The 18,167-nt window shown below is 41.1% G+C and overlaps 2 protein-coding genes across 4 annotated transcripts; both read left to right on the forward strand.

Annotated features, from left to right (window-relative positions):
- The first annotated feature begins 6,897 nt into the window (after window positions 1-6,897).
- On the forward strand, window positions 6,898-14,425 carry tmprss5 (transmembrane serine protease 5). Of its 3 annotated transcripts, none has more exons than XM_063494194.1 (13): window positions 6,898-6,998; window positions 8,093-8,231; window positions 8,569-8,649; window positions 10,516-10,629; window positions 10,998-11,139; window positions 11,360-11,473; window positions 11,581-11,624; window positions 11,789-11,951; window positions 12,086-12,270; window positions 13,150-13,248; window positions 13,381-13,523; window positions 13,607-13,759; window positions 14,274-14,425. In XM_063494194.1, the coding sequence occupies exons 1-13, from the start codon at window positions 6,996-6,998 to the stop codon at window positions 14,280-14,282; spliced, it is 1,389 nt and encodes a 462-aa protein (XP_063350264.1). In that variant the 5' UTR covers window positions 6,898-6,995; the 3' UTR covers window positions 14,283-14,425. The 3 variants fall into 3 exon arrangements, with proteins under 3 accessions (XP_063350264.1, XP_063350265.1, XP_063350266.1); XM_063494195.1 differs by having other exon boundaries at window positions 11,004-11,139; XM_063494196.1 differs by lacking the exon at window positions 8,569-8,649.
- Window positions 14,426-14,785: 360 nt separating this feature from the next.
- Window positions 14,786-17,690, forward strand: pih1d2 (PIH1 domain containing 2). The gene is made up of 5 exons (XM_063494265.1): window positions 14,786-14,968; window positions 16,554-16,680; window positions 16,755-16,994; window positions 17,139-17,410; window positions 17,556-17,690. The coding sequence occupies exons 1-5, from the start codon at window positions 14,786-14,788 to the stop codon at window positions 17,688-17,690; spliced, it is 957 nt and encodes a 318-aa protein (XP_063350335.1).
- Window positions 17,691-18,167: the final 477 nt, after the last annotated feature.

An 18,167-nucleotide genomic window follows, 5' to 3' on the forward strand; every position in this document is an offset into this window, starting at 1 on the left:
AATTAATGCTGCAACAACAGCACGAGAAACTTTTAGACTTTCTGGTGGATGTCCAGTTACTTATTTTTCAGTGTGAAAATGCACATTAAAGTGGTACTATTAAAATACTGGAATACATGTTTTTGATAAGAAATTGAAAGGTTGAGAGCCAGCCAGGTGCATTATCAGAAAGTTCAGCCACCAATGGGCGATCAAATAACCTCAATTAGTAAATCAAACTGCAATTTTAGAAGAGACGACCATGTGTAATTTTATTAGTACTTAATCTTCTTTTATTAATTCAGGTACTGACTGGATTTAAATATTTAGTGACAAAATGATTTTATTCCATTTATTAAAAATGTATGTATTATGTTTATAATATGCTTTATGATTCATTCAGTGGTTATTAGTTTTGTTTTCCATTTCAGAAGAGCAGATGGGGTGGTCTGACTGCCTTGCTCATGGGTAACAGGTGGATGTTTTTATTTTTTCCTCTGTGAATCTGGTCTTTCTAACCTTATCTAACTTTAATTTCCTGGAAAATAATTTAGCTTTAAAAGCAAATGCACAAGTTTGCCTCGAAAAAAAAAAAAATGACAATCACCTCCCTAACCCCTCCACCTCCGTCGTCAGTCCAAGGCCACGCTCAGTGGAGGAGCAGATTGAGTGGGAGCAGTGTTAATGTAATCTCCTCTGTTTAATTAGAGTGAGCGTGGTGGGCAGCTAAAGCAAGCCGCATTACCCGCCATCTGGTGAGGAGCATCTCTGCTTTTACCCACTCTCACTATCATTAGCCTCTACAAGACAAGATACAAACACATACATGACAGCTATTTATTCATCCTGCCACTTTCAATACAGACTGCACGCTGCATACCATTTAGAGAGCATGATGAGGCCATACTCACGCTTAAACCTGTCATAAATGCATTGTCCTGTAATTACAATATGTTGCACAACAAAACCTCAAATCTGAAATTTAACTATAAAAGCCACAGACACCGGAGCTTTATAAAGGAGCTTGTGGCATTCCTACTGTGACTTCCTATACATTTAATATACAGGAAAGGCCAAGGAATCGGACTGAGAAAGTAATCTTCCTGCATTTATTATCACTTTGCATACGGATATTACTTTACACAAGAATTAATCCAGCTTTTACGTTGATTTAACTGCAAGCTTATCCTTAGTGGATCCTAAATGGAGGTCTTCAACTCTATCACAAGAGGGCAGTGTGTTACTACAGTTCACATCCAGCTTTGGCTGCGGGAAGGGCTCAGAGCTCAGAGGATTTACTGCTCCACAGAAGGCAGAGCTCACTGGCAGCCAGTAGAGCAGTACAATTATCGAAGCACAGAGGGAGCGAAAAGCTGACAGTAGAAGTAAGTGTGTGTGTGTGTGTGTGTGTGGCCACTGGGGATTTAAAACCCTGCCCTCACCTCGTGCTGCCTCATTACCTGTGCGGCTTACAGTGGCAACATGTGATTGTGCTATGACACTGCAGACGCACAGAGCCAACAGGCATGCTTTAGCAAAGTTAAGGTTCAGTTCAGTAATTTCTGAATATATTCATCCGATGCCCCCGCAGAGCCCGATGCTTTGGACCTGTCTGCAGGAGGAGGATTTTTGGCCCGTGGTTTTTAGGCCCTCTCAGATGCTTGTGGCACACTTACTGATCCTACCCCTGCGACTGCCATGTTTAGCTGAGGCTTCCTCCACCCTACTTTGCTGTTCAAGTGGAAAAAGACTGCTCCATCATCTCAAATGCTGGCTGAATAACTGCATGAAGCTCCAGGCTTATAAGAAAACCTGTCTCCTTTTTTTCTTTTTTTTTTCTTTTTTACAAAATTGGAGAAATCTGAATTAATGTGCATATTTTACCAGATAGCCCAATTTTCTCCTCTTTGCCTTCTTATCATTCTGCCTCGATGCTACACATTTCTGCATACTGTAGATGCAAAATTTTGTAAAGATCCATGTATTCTACACAATCAATGATTCAACATTCATGTTCTGTCTTTCTTTATTTCATCCTCGTAGCAAGATTCTTAATTATGTTTAAGATACCCAGGAAAAAACCTGACCCCAAATCAGTACAACACTGTTCTGCGTGATCACCTTTATCCTATTATGAAAATTTCTATCCTGTTGGAAGTGGTCTCCTCCAGGACGACAATGTTCCCTGTCAAAGAATAAGAGGGGCAACTGAATGGTGTCGTGAGTATGAAACGATGTGAATGATGTGCTATGCTATTCTCAGTCACCAGATCTTAATCCAGTTGAAGGAGACTTGGACCAATTTGTCACCTTCTCCCCCGATTATTACAGCATCTATAAAAGCTTTATATACTACTTCCAAAAGTTTTAAAGATAAAACATGCTATTTTTGTAATGCACGGAGGAAGATTTTGGAAAGAAAGCCAGGTTTACAATTTCTCGCCGTTGTTTCCAGTCTTTATGTGGAGCCAATCTCACTGTCTCCTATTTTTAGCCTCCCATTTATCTGACAGATAGAGTGATATAAATTTTCTCATTTATCTCTGCTCCTTTAAATAAGTCTTACTTTAGGAACAAAACACAAAGGTACACACTGGAAATGTGGCAGGTGGTGTTAATCAAGAAGTGCCTGACACATCTGTGGAGGTGTGTTTAATACACGCACACGCACGCACGCACGCACACACGCACAGCTGCATTTTGGATTGAGTCCTTAACAAGCTCCACACTTCCCTTCCTGGGTCTGTGCGCACTCAAACCTTTAATGTTCGTCTCTGCTGAGGGGTCACAGCCAAAAGCATTATTGGCACAACACTCTTGACAGCCCACATAAACAGTTTGTTTTTAAATGCCTTGGTAGGCTGGACTTTGGGGGGTGGGGGGAGAGCAGTTGAGACAAAAGCTGCCCAAAAAAAAGCAATCCCTCTCTTCTGCTCAGTTAGAACCTACTGTGGGATTTCCGAGTGGGGACCGCATCTGATGTTCAAGATCTGGACATTGGACAGAGGCACACATACTAATGGCTGAGATAAGAGTGGGGCTGATCAAATCTCAGTGCACCGAGCAGAAAGACAACCCCCACCCCTTCAGAGCAGAGAGAGAGATAGATGCAGCTCCAAGCTGGGCAGCAGCCAGCGTCCTCACAGTGGAGCCTCACACTGTGATACATGAATAAATGAATGAATGTGGTCAACACTGGGACTACTGTTATTGTTGTGGGCGCATTGGTGGGGGTGAGGGGGTCTTAATAAATTTAAATTCCTGACGGAGAGATGCATGAGCCAGGTTCTACCCAGGTTGTCATGATCCGTTATTGATCTAGTTTTGTTGTGGTCGAGGTGTTTATATGACAACTGAGACATTAATCGAATCATTATGGTGTTTATTATTATTGTTATTATCATTATTTTTTAAATAGTTTTAAAAAGGAAAGTCGATTCAGCTTCATATCACTTTGAAGCTTTAACTTTTGGTGATTGAGATTATATTTTTATAATAAAAGATCTGTTTATCAGAGGCGTGTTTCCTGTTTATTATCATGTCTTGACTAACTGTTACAAAAGTTTAACAAAAATGGATAAACATGGAATTGCACTTTGTCTTTGTGGATCAAGAAAAAACATATGATGAGGTGTCAAGAGAGGAAGTGTGATACTACTGTGGAAATCAGGAGCAGTGAAGTATTTGAAGTTGGTGCGGGACATTGGGACAATCCAGTTGGAGTGACAGATGGGTCCAAGGTGGTGGTGGGATTACATTAGGGAGCGTCTCTGAGTCCCTTCTTGTTTGTAGTGGTGATGGACAGGTTGACAGATGAGGTCAGGCAGACGCCTCTGTGGACTATGACATTTGGAGATGACACTGCGATCTATAGTGAGAGTAGAGAACAGGTGGAAGAGAGCCCGAAGAGGTGGAGGTATGCACCGAAGAGAATAAGAATGAAAGTAAGTAGAAACAAGGCAGAATACATGTGTGTGAATGAGAGGGAGTAGGTGGAAAGGCGAAGATAGAACGAGCAGAGGGAGTGAAGGTCCATCTGAAGTAACAGAAACCGCATAAGAGAGGTGAAGAAGAGAGTGCTGGCAGGGTGGAGTGGGTGGAGATGAGTGTCAGGGGTGATTTGTGACAGAAGAGTGAAAGGGCAGGTTTCCAAGATGGTAGCGAGACCTGCTAAGATGTATGGTTTGGAGACAATGGTGCTAACAAGACGACAGGTGGCAGAGCTGAAGATCAGAGGGTTTTTGATGAGAGTGACCAGAATGGGCAGGGTTAGAAATGAGTGTATCAGAGGGACAGCTGAGGTGGAGCAGTTTAAAAAACACAAGGTTAGAGGAAAGGTTGAGATGGTTTGGACAGGAACAGAGGAGGGATAGTGGATATACTGGGTAAAGGATGTTGAATATGGATGCAAAAGGAAGATGGGATTCATGGATGAAGTGAAGAAGGACAGGTTGGTGTGACAAAGAGGATGAAAGGGATAAGGTAATATTCAGGCAGAAAACAGGGAGCAGCCAGAAGAAGAAGAATCTTTTGAGATTTGAGATAACAGAAGCAACTGTAACAGCAAAACCTCACAGTTAAAAGAAAAGAATTTAAAAAATGGAATAAAGTCCTTAAAAAAAAAACAACAACTACATATCCACTTAATATATCCTGATGGCAAAGCATGCGTCTGGTGGCAGAACAATGGATTGTGGATAAAGAAAATGATCCCTCAGCATATTAGGCGGTTGGTTTGAAACATTTCTGTCAAGCATCAGATCAGATCGCATGTTCGCTTCACAAATGTTCTTAACGACTTCGCCATTATCAAAGTTAACGGCCACGCTTTATCCTTCTTAACAACTACTGATACATTAGACACAACCAGCAAAAACAGAACACAGAGCTACAACAACACCTCAACTGGAATCTGACAGTTTGCTCTTTGTGCTCTTAACAGATCCATACGAGTAAAAAAACAAGAAAGCAGTGGTACAGATATTTCCAGACCATTTTCCTTGTTATTTAAATTATTATTATTATTATAACTTAGAGTAGGTGGGTGAGAGGAGGATGTTAGCCAAGCTGAAGTCCATTATGGGCAACACTTCTCAGCCCCTGCATGAGACTGCGGAGGCCCTGAGCAGCTCCTTCAGCAGCAGACTGTCACAGTCATGGTGCAGGACAGAGCGCTATCGCAGGTCCTTCATCCCGACAGCAGCCAGACTGTAAAAATATCCACGCAGGATAAATACTAGCTAAAATACATGTGTATCATTATCACTCCCACTGCACTTTATGTACATATACAAATAATACTAATAACAATAATTACCTGGGTGTATATAGTAACCATCTGCACACAGCATAGTATTTTGGCTTTTTTGTACACTCATTTTTCTTATTTATTTATCTATTTTTTCTTTCTATTTTTATTTTTCCAGTATAGCTCTAATTCACTTTTCTTCCCATCCCTTGAGCTACTGTAACAAGTGAATTTCCCCACTTTGGGATTAAATAAATTCTATGTGTCTATTACTTTCAAACATGGAAAAACAGAACAATGGAAAACTTCCATTAAATGATATGTTATAAAATAGTCTGAAAGTATGAAAGCAGAAGCTATTTTCGTACTGTAGCTAGTTCATAGACTGCATATTGTAGCACCAGAAGAAGCAAAAAAACAAAAAGGAGGATGCATGCAAGAAAACAAAGCACATAAACAAATGCAGGTGCATATCCCTGACTGAAAATGGCTTCATTCATCTTCGCAAACAGTTTCTCACAAGTGAATGGCAGCTATATAAATCACTGTTTACTCGGCTGTCTGAGAAAACAAATTTCACCAGAAGAGGGAGACATGAAATCCCTGTGAAAATTACCAAACAGCAGCTACGCTCTCCTCGCTCTTGTTTGAGTCTGCAATAGAACAATTCAGCTCAACGCTAATATCATCAAATATTATTAACCTCACAGCCCTACCAATATGAATTTCAGCTGCGGTTCCATTACATGCAATTTACGGTGCTGCCGCTATGCTCATTTCTCTGTGTTTGATTTCCAAATAATTCCATATGACACCTGTTAGATGAGCCGAGTAGATGTGGGTCATCTTTTGGATTTGGCCTTGACAGTCAGACGAGGAGGAATTTTCTTCCTGGCAGTCATTCGCTTCACCTGGACTCTAATCCCATACCATCCATATGATAGAAATAAGGAACTCCTGTATCAAATGCTCTTTTAGCTACACAAGTCTAATTCACCGTATCCTCGGAATAGGAATTTAATGTCTCTTCAGGAAATGAATTAATGGCGGGCTCTGAGGTCCTCTCCGAGAGAGTTCGAGATATTTTCTCACCCTCTTCAAACAGTTCACGTCTTCTTCATCACCGCTGTTAACTATTTCATCTATTTTCGGAATAAACGAGTCATTGGGGTCACTTCTAATCACCTAATAACACAAAGAAGATGTTTAAAATACAGAAAAACAAGGAAAAAAATTGACGGCGTGTCAGTTAAAAAGTGAAGAGAGAAGAGAAAGTCTAATCTGTCAGCAGGCAGACAGAACAGACTTCATTTTGTTCTTGAGTGCTGAGATGATAGCTTTGGATTTCAAATCATGCGGATTGACGTGATATGAGACTTTTCAACAATCTCCAATAATGACCTTTTCTCAGAACCTACAAACTGCCAGGTAATAACGTGTCTCGGGTGAAAATAGACAATCTTTTGGCACAGGTGAAAAGTGTTACCTCGCATCTCGCTGGAGATGCTCCCCTCCTACAAAGACCCGTTTCAGCTTGCTTCCACAGGCCCCACGACCCCCACCTCCCCCGGACAAACAACAGCTTCATTCTGTGCCACCGCTGCTGACCTCATTGTCTCTTTGTGAAGGGAAAATCCAGAGTTGCATTCTGTTAAATGGCAAATGGTGCATCGACTGCGAGCGAGACAGACCTTTGCACCACGAGCGCAGGCCTACAGATGAGCACGGACACTGCTGACTCTTCTTCAGGACTGTATGCAAGGAAAACATGGTAAGAAAAGGGGAACTCGACATTCACTACACCTTTCCTAATGTACGTCTAATGTATGCATGCCTGACAACAACATAACTGTTACCTCCTCTTTACACCTAGACCCTTCTCTTCGAACTACTCAAACAGCAGTTTGTCCCCTTCTAATGCTTCCTCTCTTTCTAAATAATGTGCCTGTTGACCTAATGCCGTATGAAATGTCTCATCGGGGACTGGTCTCACAAAGATACTTTCTGAAACCAGTCTTGTTTACTCATAGATTAGTCTAACTGAAATTACACCTTAGCCCAAACGTAAGCCCAACACTAACACCATGGTATCAATCAGGGGCATCAGTGGTAAAACGTCTGTTTAATCCAAACATTTTCTGCCGGGGTAAATGGAGCTTGATAAAAGTTTTAATTTAACCAGAATTCACTGTGCCACAGTCATGCTTAAAATAGACAACGCTTCTTTGCACAGTACAGGTTTATCTAAATCTATATTTCTGAAACCGCCCCCAGTCCTGGACTACAAAAACTACATATCCAAAATTACATGTTTAGCTTGCGTCAAACACCATAGTGTTACATGACAGCAGATGGTATGGGATTTATTTAGACTGACTGTGTGCTGTAATTGTATAATTCCAAGTCTGCATCTCACATTTATGGAGAGCTTTATTATAATTACTGCAGTGCTCTCAATATGTTGCTTTTAGAAGCAGATGCTACTTCCACAATCACACACAGACGCTCAGACATCAAAGTAATAAAAAAAATCTCTGAAAATACAAACAGAAAACACAGCCTCATATTATAAAGTGTAGTTCAATGCATAGAAAAATAACTTGAACAAGCTCATTATACTTTAATCACCCAGGAAGAAAGGTGACACACACCTGTACAAATCTGGCTTCATACATCTGGACCGGTCAGTGTTAAAAAACATCTGTCCTCTTAATTAAACCTGACAGAGCGTGACAGGCAGACTCTTGCTGATGAGCAAATGGTCAGAACACAGTTTTTGTCCTGAGTAAGCAAACTTAGCAAAACTTTATGAAATAAGAATAGAATGGAAGTTGAGGTCTGACATGTCCACTGGGGTTCTTGCAGAGTCTTGATGGAGACACATTATCAGTGATTGAAAACCCAGTGGCTGTCAGTCATCCTTTTCACTCTGAGAAAACAGCAGGAGTTGCAGGGGCCAAAGGAGTGCAAGGCTGGTTAAAAGGATTTCAGTCTACTACTCAAGGTAAGCTCCAGCAGTGCAGCGCCCGATGGGCATCAGACATCAGACTTCAATAACAATCTTGCTCCATTTGTGCAAAAAAGAAAAAAACAACACTAACACGTTGCTTTAAATGGAATAATGAGACTTTGTACTGTTGCACAACATCTGCAATGCAGTGCCAAGATGTACAGCAGCGCTTTCTTGTGAAAGCCTAGCCTGTAGATTTAGTGTTGAATAAATCTAACTGTGTCTGTGCTGTGCATCTGTGTGCAATATCTAACAGCTGACATTTAACAGTTTCTCTCGGCTCCCATCGGAGCTCAACAAGCATTAACTCCAGTATTAACTGTTGCTTTAGCTCACAGGCTGGTGAGGCTGCTGGCAGCGGTGTGTGCAGTCGGACTTCTCGGAGGATTAGTTGTAGGTGTCTGGTTTCTAGGTGAGTCATTGTGTCTGTGAAAGAATCTCTAAATGAGCTCAGTAAGAAACAGGAAGTGGAAATGAATGCGCAAACGGCCCAGTTTGAGATACTGAAACGCCTGTGAATCTTAAGGTCAATGTAAATTTAGACAGAGCTTATTGAATCCTACATTAGCATTTGAAAGGTTCAATTATTTTCTTGATACATATACAGCAGGAGCTGCTTGTCAAAGTTTTGAAAAGCTCACGGAGACATCTTTAGTTGGAATGCTGTAAATGACACCAGAATGCAATACTCGCAAAAACAAATTAAACAGCAGTTTAAATTAGTACATGCCAGCATGTTTCAGAAAATTTGGGATCAGGCTGCATCATTTTTTTTGTGTTAACAACACCGAGGAGACCAATAGCTTTAGTCCTGGTACCTAAATGTTTTACTAAGTGATTTAATTGGCTGACAAGTCTGCACTCATATCACAGAACCATGAGGTTGTAATATGTGTAGAATGTGGGTTGGCATTGTCTTGCTGAAACACGCATAAATCTTAACTGAAAACCACACTGTTGCATTGTTATGCTGCATGACAGCATATGCTACTCTAAAACCTCTAAGTCTTCTCTGCATGCAGCAATAACGGTGCCTTTTACGCACGTCATGTCCACTAATGGATCCCCATACCATTACAGATGCTGGCATTTTAGCTGTGCATTGATGTGCATTGGTCCCTCTCCTCTTTAGCTCAGAGGAAAATGGTTTTTAGAAACAATCTCAGATTTTTAATTAGTCAGACTACAAAAGAGTTTTCCACAGAATTTGCCTCAGTCCATCTCGAATGAGCTCGGACCCACAGAACCGTGAGGCATTTCTTCATCTTTTAGCTTGTACTTGCGGATACCTGAGTGTTACTGAGCCCATTCACTGATTTTTATTTTAACCAGCTTTTAATGCAGTTCAAGCAACTCAAGATTGTTTTTGTTTAACCCTTTTCCATACATTTATTTAGATTCTCTGAACCTTTTAATGATATTATGTGCAGCAGATACCTCATTCCTTAAGTCCTTTGCAGTTTTAGACTGAGAATCATTACACTGAAGTTGTTGAACTATTTGCCCACAGAGTTGTGAACCCGTCTCTCTTCTTCTGAAAGAGTCAGCCTCTCTGGAATGCTCTTTTATCCCCAATCATGTTACTCATTAAACTAATCAGCTGTGAGATCTTCCTCTCAAGTTTTTTTTTTCCTCATCTAGTCTTACACAACTTTCCCAGGGTTTTGTTGCTCTCATCAGAACTTTTAAAATCAAGTGAGAATATATTTTAAGAAAATGTAAACTTTTCACATGTCTTTGTATAGCTAGTAGTTAAACACACATTTTTATTGTTGGGCAAATCATTGCATTGAAATGATATTTCACTGATTCAGACTTCTGGTGTAAGTAAACTGATACTTTTTTTAATGGACTGTCAAACAATTTTAATGGACAACATGAAAAATTAATTATTCATTAAATGGTTTGTGTTTTTGGAGCCTTACTATAATCACCAGCTAAAAATCAGGGCAATGTTGGGCTCAGCTGCCCCAATTTAGATTTTTTATTTACTGCATTGAAGTCTCTCAAATTTGATGGAAACACGCGACAACATTCAAGTTAAGATAGAGAAAACGCATTTTGAAAAATGAATATTTTTTTTAATTAGCTGTTTTCTAATTAGCTGGATTTGCAGATAGAAATGAACAATATTTAATGACATTTTATTGCTGTCCCAGACGCTGGTCTGTTTTGGGTTCTCATTCAGATAATCTGGTAATATTAGGAAAAATCAACAATGTTTTGCTGCCCATTTTGCAGCCTGATTAAAAGATTATCTCTTTTAATCCACTTTTAGTCAAACTTTTGCTGAGGCCATCGTCCTCCCAAAGTCCAGTGGGGCTTGGGGACACAAAGGAGACATCCTTCTGCAATGTGACGGAGGATATTTCCGTATCTGACTCGCGGAAAGGTCTGTGTGTACTCCCTCGTGGTAGCGTTTCTTTCACTGTTTTATGAATTATAATGCAGCACGTTAATGTGTGGCTGCTTAGCTTATTGTATGTACTTCATTATATCAGGTCATGGGTCACCTCTGAAGTGTTTCTTAATTGAATAGTAACAAAAATTAAAATTCAGCAGCTGCTACTTGTTGTCTTCTCTTCACTCCTGAGAGATGCCCATTGACCGACATGAAAACATCACACATAATGATCTGTTTCTACTGACTACATTAGCATAGATACTTGTGTTTTCCCTAATCATTTCCCACTCATAGAAGAGGCTTGATCATAAACGTTGACTGAGAGCTTGTCTCTGGAGGGATTTTCAATCAATCAGGTTCAGTGTTTTACAGAATCAGTCCCGAGAACTCCCTCCTGGAGATCCAGCTGGGGAAGCTGCCCACCTGGCTTCCAGTGTGCTATGAGAGGTGGAACTCTTCGCTGGGAACACTGGTCTGCAGACAGCTGGGTTATCTGAGGTGATGCTTTCCCGCAGTCCTGCGAGGATCACACGCTGCTTCTTTATAGCACTATTTAAAAAAGCTGAGAGCCCATTCTCTAACTTGGTTTAATTTTAGGTTGAAGGCTCGCCTTATTTATGATCTATTAATACCTCATTTACAATCTTGCTTCACACCTCATGAGACTAAATTATCTTAATACTCACTCCCACCCATTTTTCAAATGTTCCCTTACCAGACTGACCAAGCATAAAGGAGTGAACCTTACTGATATCGGGCCAAACTACACTGACGGCTTCATACAAATTACCTCAGAACAAAAGAGCAGCCTGGAAAATATGTGGCAGTTCAGGTAAGGCAATCTGTCAGAGGACATCACACTCATAATGGTGCAGGGAAAATTGCGTCCGCTAATACATTAATTATGCATCATTAGTTACCCAATTTATTTTCATTTAGGAGGAGTTGTATCACAGGGAAGGTTATCGCTTTGCAGTGTTTTGGTGAGCAAATTAAACTTAACTTTTAATTTGAGTTTGCGCCTCGCACAAAGGCCAGTAGTGTTTTTGTACAAAAGCTTTATGTGGGAGCAGAATGAATGATGGCGTCTGCTGCTGCTTTTTCTGAACAACCCAATTTCGTTTCATTTTGATGAATGGATCTCTAGAGTGTGGCACACGAGCAAAGCTACCCAGGATAATCGGGGGCGTGGAGGCCACGCTGGGCAGGTGGCCCTGGCAGGTCAGCCTTTACTACAGCAACCGTCACACCTGCGGAGGCTCCATCATCACCAGTCAATGGGTAGTCACAGCTGCCCACTGTGTACACAAGTAAGACTGCTGACCTGACAAGTACTAAAGGTCAGAGGTTGGAGCCACGATGAAGGATAATAATCAGTCATTAACAGCTGTACCGGTGTAGCAGTATCAGTATCTACTCTCTCTTTTCTTTTCCCAAATGTCAGCTACAGGCTACCTCAGATATCCAGCTGGGTGGTCTATGCTGGCATTGTGACCCGCAGCTCTGCTAAAACAGCTCAGCATGCAGGATACGCGGTGGAGAAGATCATCTACAACAAGAACTACAACCACAGGACCCACGACAGCGATATAGCACTGATGAAGCTGCGAACCCCATTCAATTTCTCAGGTCAGTCTCATCGCAGCACTCTTAAAAAAAACACACACACACAAAAAAATGCTAATAACAATTTATCATAAACAATATAAGTGGTATTGCTATGCTAATTTTTCTAATCATAACAAGTGATATACACTTCAAATGAAAAGGCTCCCAATATCTTTAACATCTCACAAAATCAGCTGTTCACACATAAGCTTACAGTCTCAGCAACAATTAAAGCACCGCCTCCAGATGTTTTGAAACATTGAAATTTATTCTCCTTCCTGGCTCCTGAGGGATCTTTAGGTCTGTCTTTGTAATTTTGTTTCTTCTTTACCTTACAACATAAGGAGCCTTGAAATGACTATTGTTTTGAATTTACATAAATAAAAATGAACCGAATTACAGATGTAGCTTCCAAAGGACAGAATACATAAATATGCAAATACTGTACAGTGTAAAAAAACAAAAAAACAAAAAACCAGGCCATCATATAGAATCCAATGAGAGAGACGCAGGGCTATTTTTGTACACAATGCATTTTATGTAGATTCGGTTATATTTAAGTTATTCTGTGAGTTTGTATGGCTGCTACCTTTCTGTTTGCTCTGATCTCAGTGGGAGACAACTTTCTTTATGTTGTATACAGGATCACAGTTGGCTTCTCTATCATAAAAGCTTCCTTGTTCTTCAGCTTTGATTTGATGTCAGCGTAGACTAAAGAGAAAACAGCTTTCTCGTGACAAACACTGAAGTCTAAACATGGTAAAACACATGTCTCAGTGAAGGGTGGTTTTATAACACTCCTTAACATGACTTATGAATCCAACCATATTCGCAGTACAACTTAATGTCTCTTGTAACTATTTAAATGTATTAAGAGGCAAAATTCCTCCTTTTGACTAGACACAATCAGGCCCATCTGCCTGCCTCAGTACGACTATGACCTTCCAGGAGGAACACAGTGCTGGATTTCTGGATGGGGATACACACAACCCGACGGGGGTAAGATGTTACTACAATGCTCTGCTCTTAAACAAATGCATCTCTGCTACAAATCTAATCCATACTCAAATGGTGACAGAGTGAGCCAAGTATGTTAGTGGAGCAGTCCTAAATTGAAACTTTCACTCGTAGTTCATTCACCCGACACCCTGAAAGAGGCGCCAGTCCCAATAATAAGCACAAAGAAATGTAACAGCTCCTGCATGTACAATGGAGAGATCACAGCACGGATGCTATGTGCTGGCTACACAGAGGGAAAAGTGGACGCATGTCAGGTCAGAGGCTTGTTTTGACCACTAGATTTAGCTTCTCTTTTATGAGTAGATGCAGTGAACAGTGTTTGGGTCTACCTCTCCAGGGGGACAGTGGGGGCCCTCTGGTTTGCCAGGATGACAACGTATGGAGGCTGGTGGGAGTCGTCAGCTGGGGAACAGGCTGTGCTGAGCCCAATCATCCTGGAGTTTACACCAAAGTGGCCAAATTCTTGGGCTGGATCTATGAGATGATAGAGGTAAACAGCATTTTTAAATTCTACAGTGGACAATAACTATTTACAGGACAGCACAGAGGTTTAGTATCATTCGATACTTCTTTATTGATCTCGATAGTTAAAAAATACATGCAAAACACATGATCAGCTTAATTATAATTTCATTATATATATATATTTTTTTAAAGTTAGCTCCACTTTTGCCAGTTTTAAAACATTATGTAGAGAGAAATGCATCAAAGCAAGCCTGTGAAATAGGTCATTTGTTTTTGTAGAAGTACCCTGCTGGTAACAACTCTTTGAACGGAGGATATTTACATATCATGGAATACTTTTTTTTTTTACAGGGATAATTCTTTTACTTATCTAAAATATTACAATAAATTCTTATATCACTACACTGCAGAAAGCGCTAATTAGTTTCATCCATGCCGCTATTTGAATTTCTTTCTTTTTGTATTTTCAGCCGGATTGAGATGGAAACTGTAAAACAGAACAGCGATTTCTAATATTAATTCTTTCCTTATTTTTGCAGAATTACTGAGGAGGGCTCATGAAATACAACAAAAAGAAGGAAGCTTCTGATGAAACTGGTGGAAACGTTAGAAAACTACAGTTATACATGATACTTTTTATTTTACATGTCAGTTATATAATGTACACATAAAGACAGACTGAAAACATCAACATGCATTTTTACGTTATGTTTTTCATGTATTGAAAATAAATTATGCTTCTTATTGTCATGTGTGGTTTCTGAGCCGCAGTTCCGCATCTCACCGCCTGGTGGCAACAGTGTTACGTTTCATATAGTTTCTATGGCAACTGACAACATTGGCCTAGCTAGTGTTAGCAATGAGCTACAGAACGTAATTAGTTGGGGGGGTTTTATATTTGTGTGATACTGCTCCATATTTGTCGACTATTTAAGGTGTTTCTATAACACGGCCTCCTCTATAACACTGCTGACCGGCTGGTTTTCTGACGCACAAACTTTTTCTGCTAACTAGCTAGAGTTGGTAATAAAAGTACGACAGTTACCTTAACATGTGCTCCACTGGCAGTACAGAGGATATTTTGCAGCAGATGAGCAAACTGTGGTCCATGCTGGATGATCTCTCTGAAAATGACCCTGCAGCCTACCGTACGCTTATAGAGAAACAGATGAAGGAAGGAGCTGAGTTCAGAGCGCCGCCCGAGCTGGACTCCTGCCTCTGCACTGAAATACTGGTGAGTTTCATTCGTGAAGGCTCCTTCCTGTGTAGGCCCCACTCCATACTGTGGTCCATACAGGTGTTACTCATCACATTCTTTGGTTCAGCTAGAAAGGAAGCCCACCTTTATTCCTCCAAAACATAAATGAATACTCTAAATTCAAACATAAATTAGGGAAAGTTAACTGTCATATCAGAAAATGTAGGATACAGCTCAGTACCCATCATCAGAAAAAAAAAAAAAAGATTCAGTGTCTCAGGTCCTGTCATTGGTACAAGAAATTACATTACAGGAGAATTTGGATTGGGAACATCACCTAATCCGCAAAAGGCTCACCCCAGTAATGCAGGCATCTGATGGTGGAGGAGGGGGACTGCCAGGAATCAACTAGATGTGCAACAGCAGTCCCCTAACCTCAACAAGGCCGCTGAATGATGCGGGAAGGCATAAAACGAAGAACAATCAAATGTAGTGAGCTATGGAATATGAAAACAAAACAGCCCACATATGATGTACTGCTCACTCCAGCAGTCTGTCACTTGTTTGCAACCCTCAAACACATCCTGGTGGGCTGCAAAAGCAGTCTAACACATGGAGGATATACTTGGTGACATAACCAACTAACTTGTCGGTAGCTATTAGTCAGGAGAGTATAGACTAACTGCAGCTCATTAGAAGTTAAAGCCACCTTTCTGCAACAAACAACCTTCATCTGGGAAGGTGAGAAATACCATGTCAAGCCCTATCTTTCTGAAATACCTTTACACTTGAAATCAACCTGCACCCAGGTCTGGTTCTCTGGTCCAGTTCCTCCCAGTCTGTGTTCACTGTAGAACTGATTGTCCCTTGTGAGGATGCAATCAATAAGGCATATGACAAGAAGAAAGCGTGAGCAAGCTGAGGAAGAGGACCAAGGCTGGAAAGTGGAGGTCCATTCAGTGTAAGTGGGCTGTAGGGGCTTTGCAGCCAGCTCCACAGTAAGACTGACGAAGGAAGTAGGCATCAGGAAAGGAAGCCTAGTACAAGTTAATCAAAAAGCTTGCCACTGTTGCCAAAAGAACGTAGTCACAGGGGCTGGCTGAAGCAGAAGGAGACAGTGTGGCTTGCCAAATTACTGGTGGGTGCCATGTGAAATACACCCAGGTCTGATCAGCCTGTGGTGGTTCTGCTTTGGCTGAGGGCATCTTGTGAGAAATTACGGAAATGCACTATGAAGCTGGGGTACAAAGCTGATGATGTGTCGCACTGATAGATACATACCCATATGGTCAGCAGCAAACAACCCACTCAGGTCTGTGTTATACTGACAGGGATTATAACTTCTAGTCCTATTAATTAGTATAGTCCATTACAAGCTGTGAAAGCTTTGTCATCACATTTCTTGTTTTTATCCAACCAAGAGTAAAGTAATAACCTAAAAATATTTCTGCTGAGGAGCTGTAAGCTGTGCTTGCTTTATATATCCTAAAATGCACAGGCTGCACGAGAAACACAGGCTTTTTCTTCACTCTGCAAAGATGCTAGACTTTTATCCACTTAGAACTTTGAAATTGAGTTTGTTTTGACAGATCCTTTTGATAGCACTGTGTTTCTGTGACAGAAACCAAAGAAAGGCCTGCTGTACATCAACATATGCGGCTGGAAACGTGTGCCTGCGCCTCAGGATACCAGCAGGCCTTTACCAGTGTACACTGGAAAACTGGAAACAGGCACAAATGAAGATCAAGGTGTGTGTCAAGCTGCAGACCTGCCATTTGTATTACATGACACAAGCAAGAAAGTCATACTTTTTCCTTTACAGACTGGTATACTGTGCTGGATGTGGCATTAAATCCTGTGTTGCTGCAGGAAAGTAGGGAGAACAAAGCAGAGATTAACCAGGTCTATATGCTGGCCCTGAGCTTTGCCCAGAAGCAGCTTGGGATGACGTTATCGCAGGAGTACAGAGTTGTCAACAGTAGCCCAAATAGTAGCCCAGATGAGATGCACCGCCGGCTTGGATTTCAGAAGTTGTCCAGTGCCCCCAAACAACCCAACACAGGTAATGCAATAAGTCTGTCAACCCTGACAAGCTTTGATAAGCACTTTATGTTGAACCCATGCTCTTTACCCACTCTCCTTTCACCTCCTAAAACAATTTTCCTGATAATCCATAGTCCTTTTTTTTTTTTTTTTTTTTTTACAGCTGGTCAGACACCAGCTGCCCTCCTGCAGCACATCTCCTCCCTACAATCAGAAAACCAAGAGGACTCTGCTCCTCAAATTATCTGTAGGCCTGCAGAGAAAATAAAGAAGGATTTGATCCAGGTCATCTCAGCCGCTTCTGTAGAGCCTCAGAAGCCAGAGTATCGACTCGAGGTGAAGACCGATGCAGCAGGAGTTCCTGACAGCGTGGAACTGACGGTGGAGCTGCCAATGGTTTGTTCCATGTCAGAGTGCCAGCTGAGCATGTCCAAGGTTAGTGGTTACACACTCCCTTGAACAGTTATAACGAAGCACTTTAGAATCCAGTGTGTGTCAGTGCGTAGCTGGATGTCATAAGAAATACATAATCGACCTGTAGCAAGCCTTAGTAGCACACTGGATGTATTTTTCTCTGCAGGATGACGTCTTACTGGAGGTGGAGGATCTTTACTATTTGCTTGTGGACTTCCCAAAAACTGTAAACGAAGACACCGCGTCTGCCATCTTTAATAAGAAGAAACGAAGACTTACATTGAAAGTGAATGTCTTGTGACCATTTTCCTTAATTAAGAAACAAATGCGCAGTGTTTGTTAAGCTAGCTAAACACTGGCATTGAAAATGCCTCAAACAAAAACAACAAAACTCCTGTTGTGCAATGTACAAATTTTTAAAAAAAGGGAAAAAAGCACTGAGAGCGCATTGTGCTGTGGAGGGACTCGTATTCTGCCTCAGAATTCAAGTTAACTAACAATAAACAGCTTGCGTGTAAATTGATCCATTTCCAAGAGCAACATGTTTGTGAAACAAATATGTAACAGTGTCCCTTTGTGCTGTGTGGGCTGAGGCTCAGCAGCAAATTTAATTCTACCCCCCCCCCCCCCAAAATTAATTGACTTTAATGACAATCTGTGGATTTTGTTTATTAATGTGTGGGCGCGTGAGTGGAGGTGTATAATGGCTACGAGCTGGTGTCATTACCGTATGCAGGGGGGAATAATTGACAACAAAACGATCCATGCAATAATTTAT

This window comes from Pelmatolapia mariae, linkage group LG14 (assembly GCF_036321145.2).
Source record: "Pelmatolapia mariae isolate MD_Pm_ZW linkage group LG14, Pm_UMD_F_2, whole genome shotgun sequence".
NCBI lineage: Eukaryota > Metazoa > Chordata > Actinopteri > Cichliformes > Cichlidae > Pelmatolapia > Pelmatolapia mariae.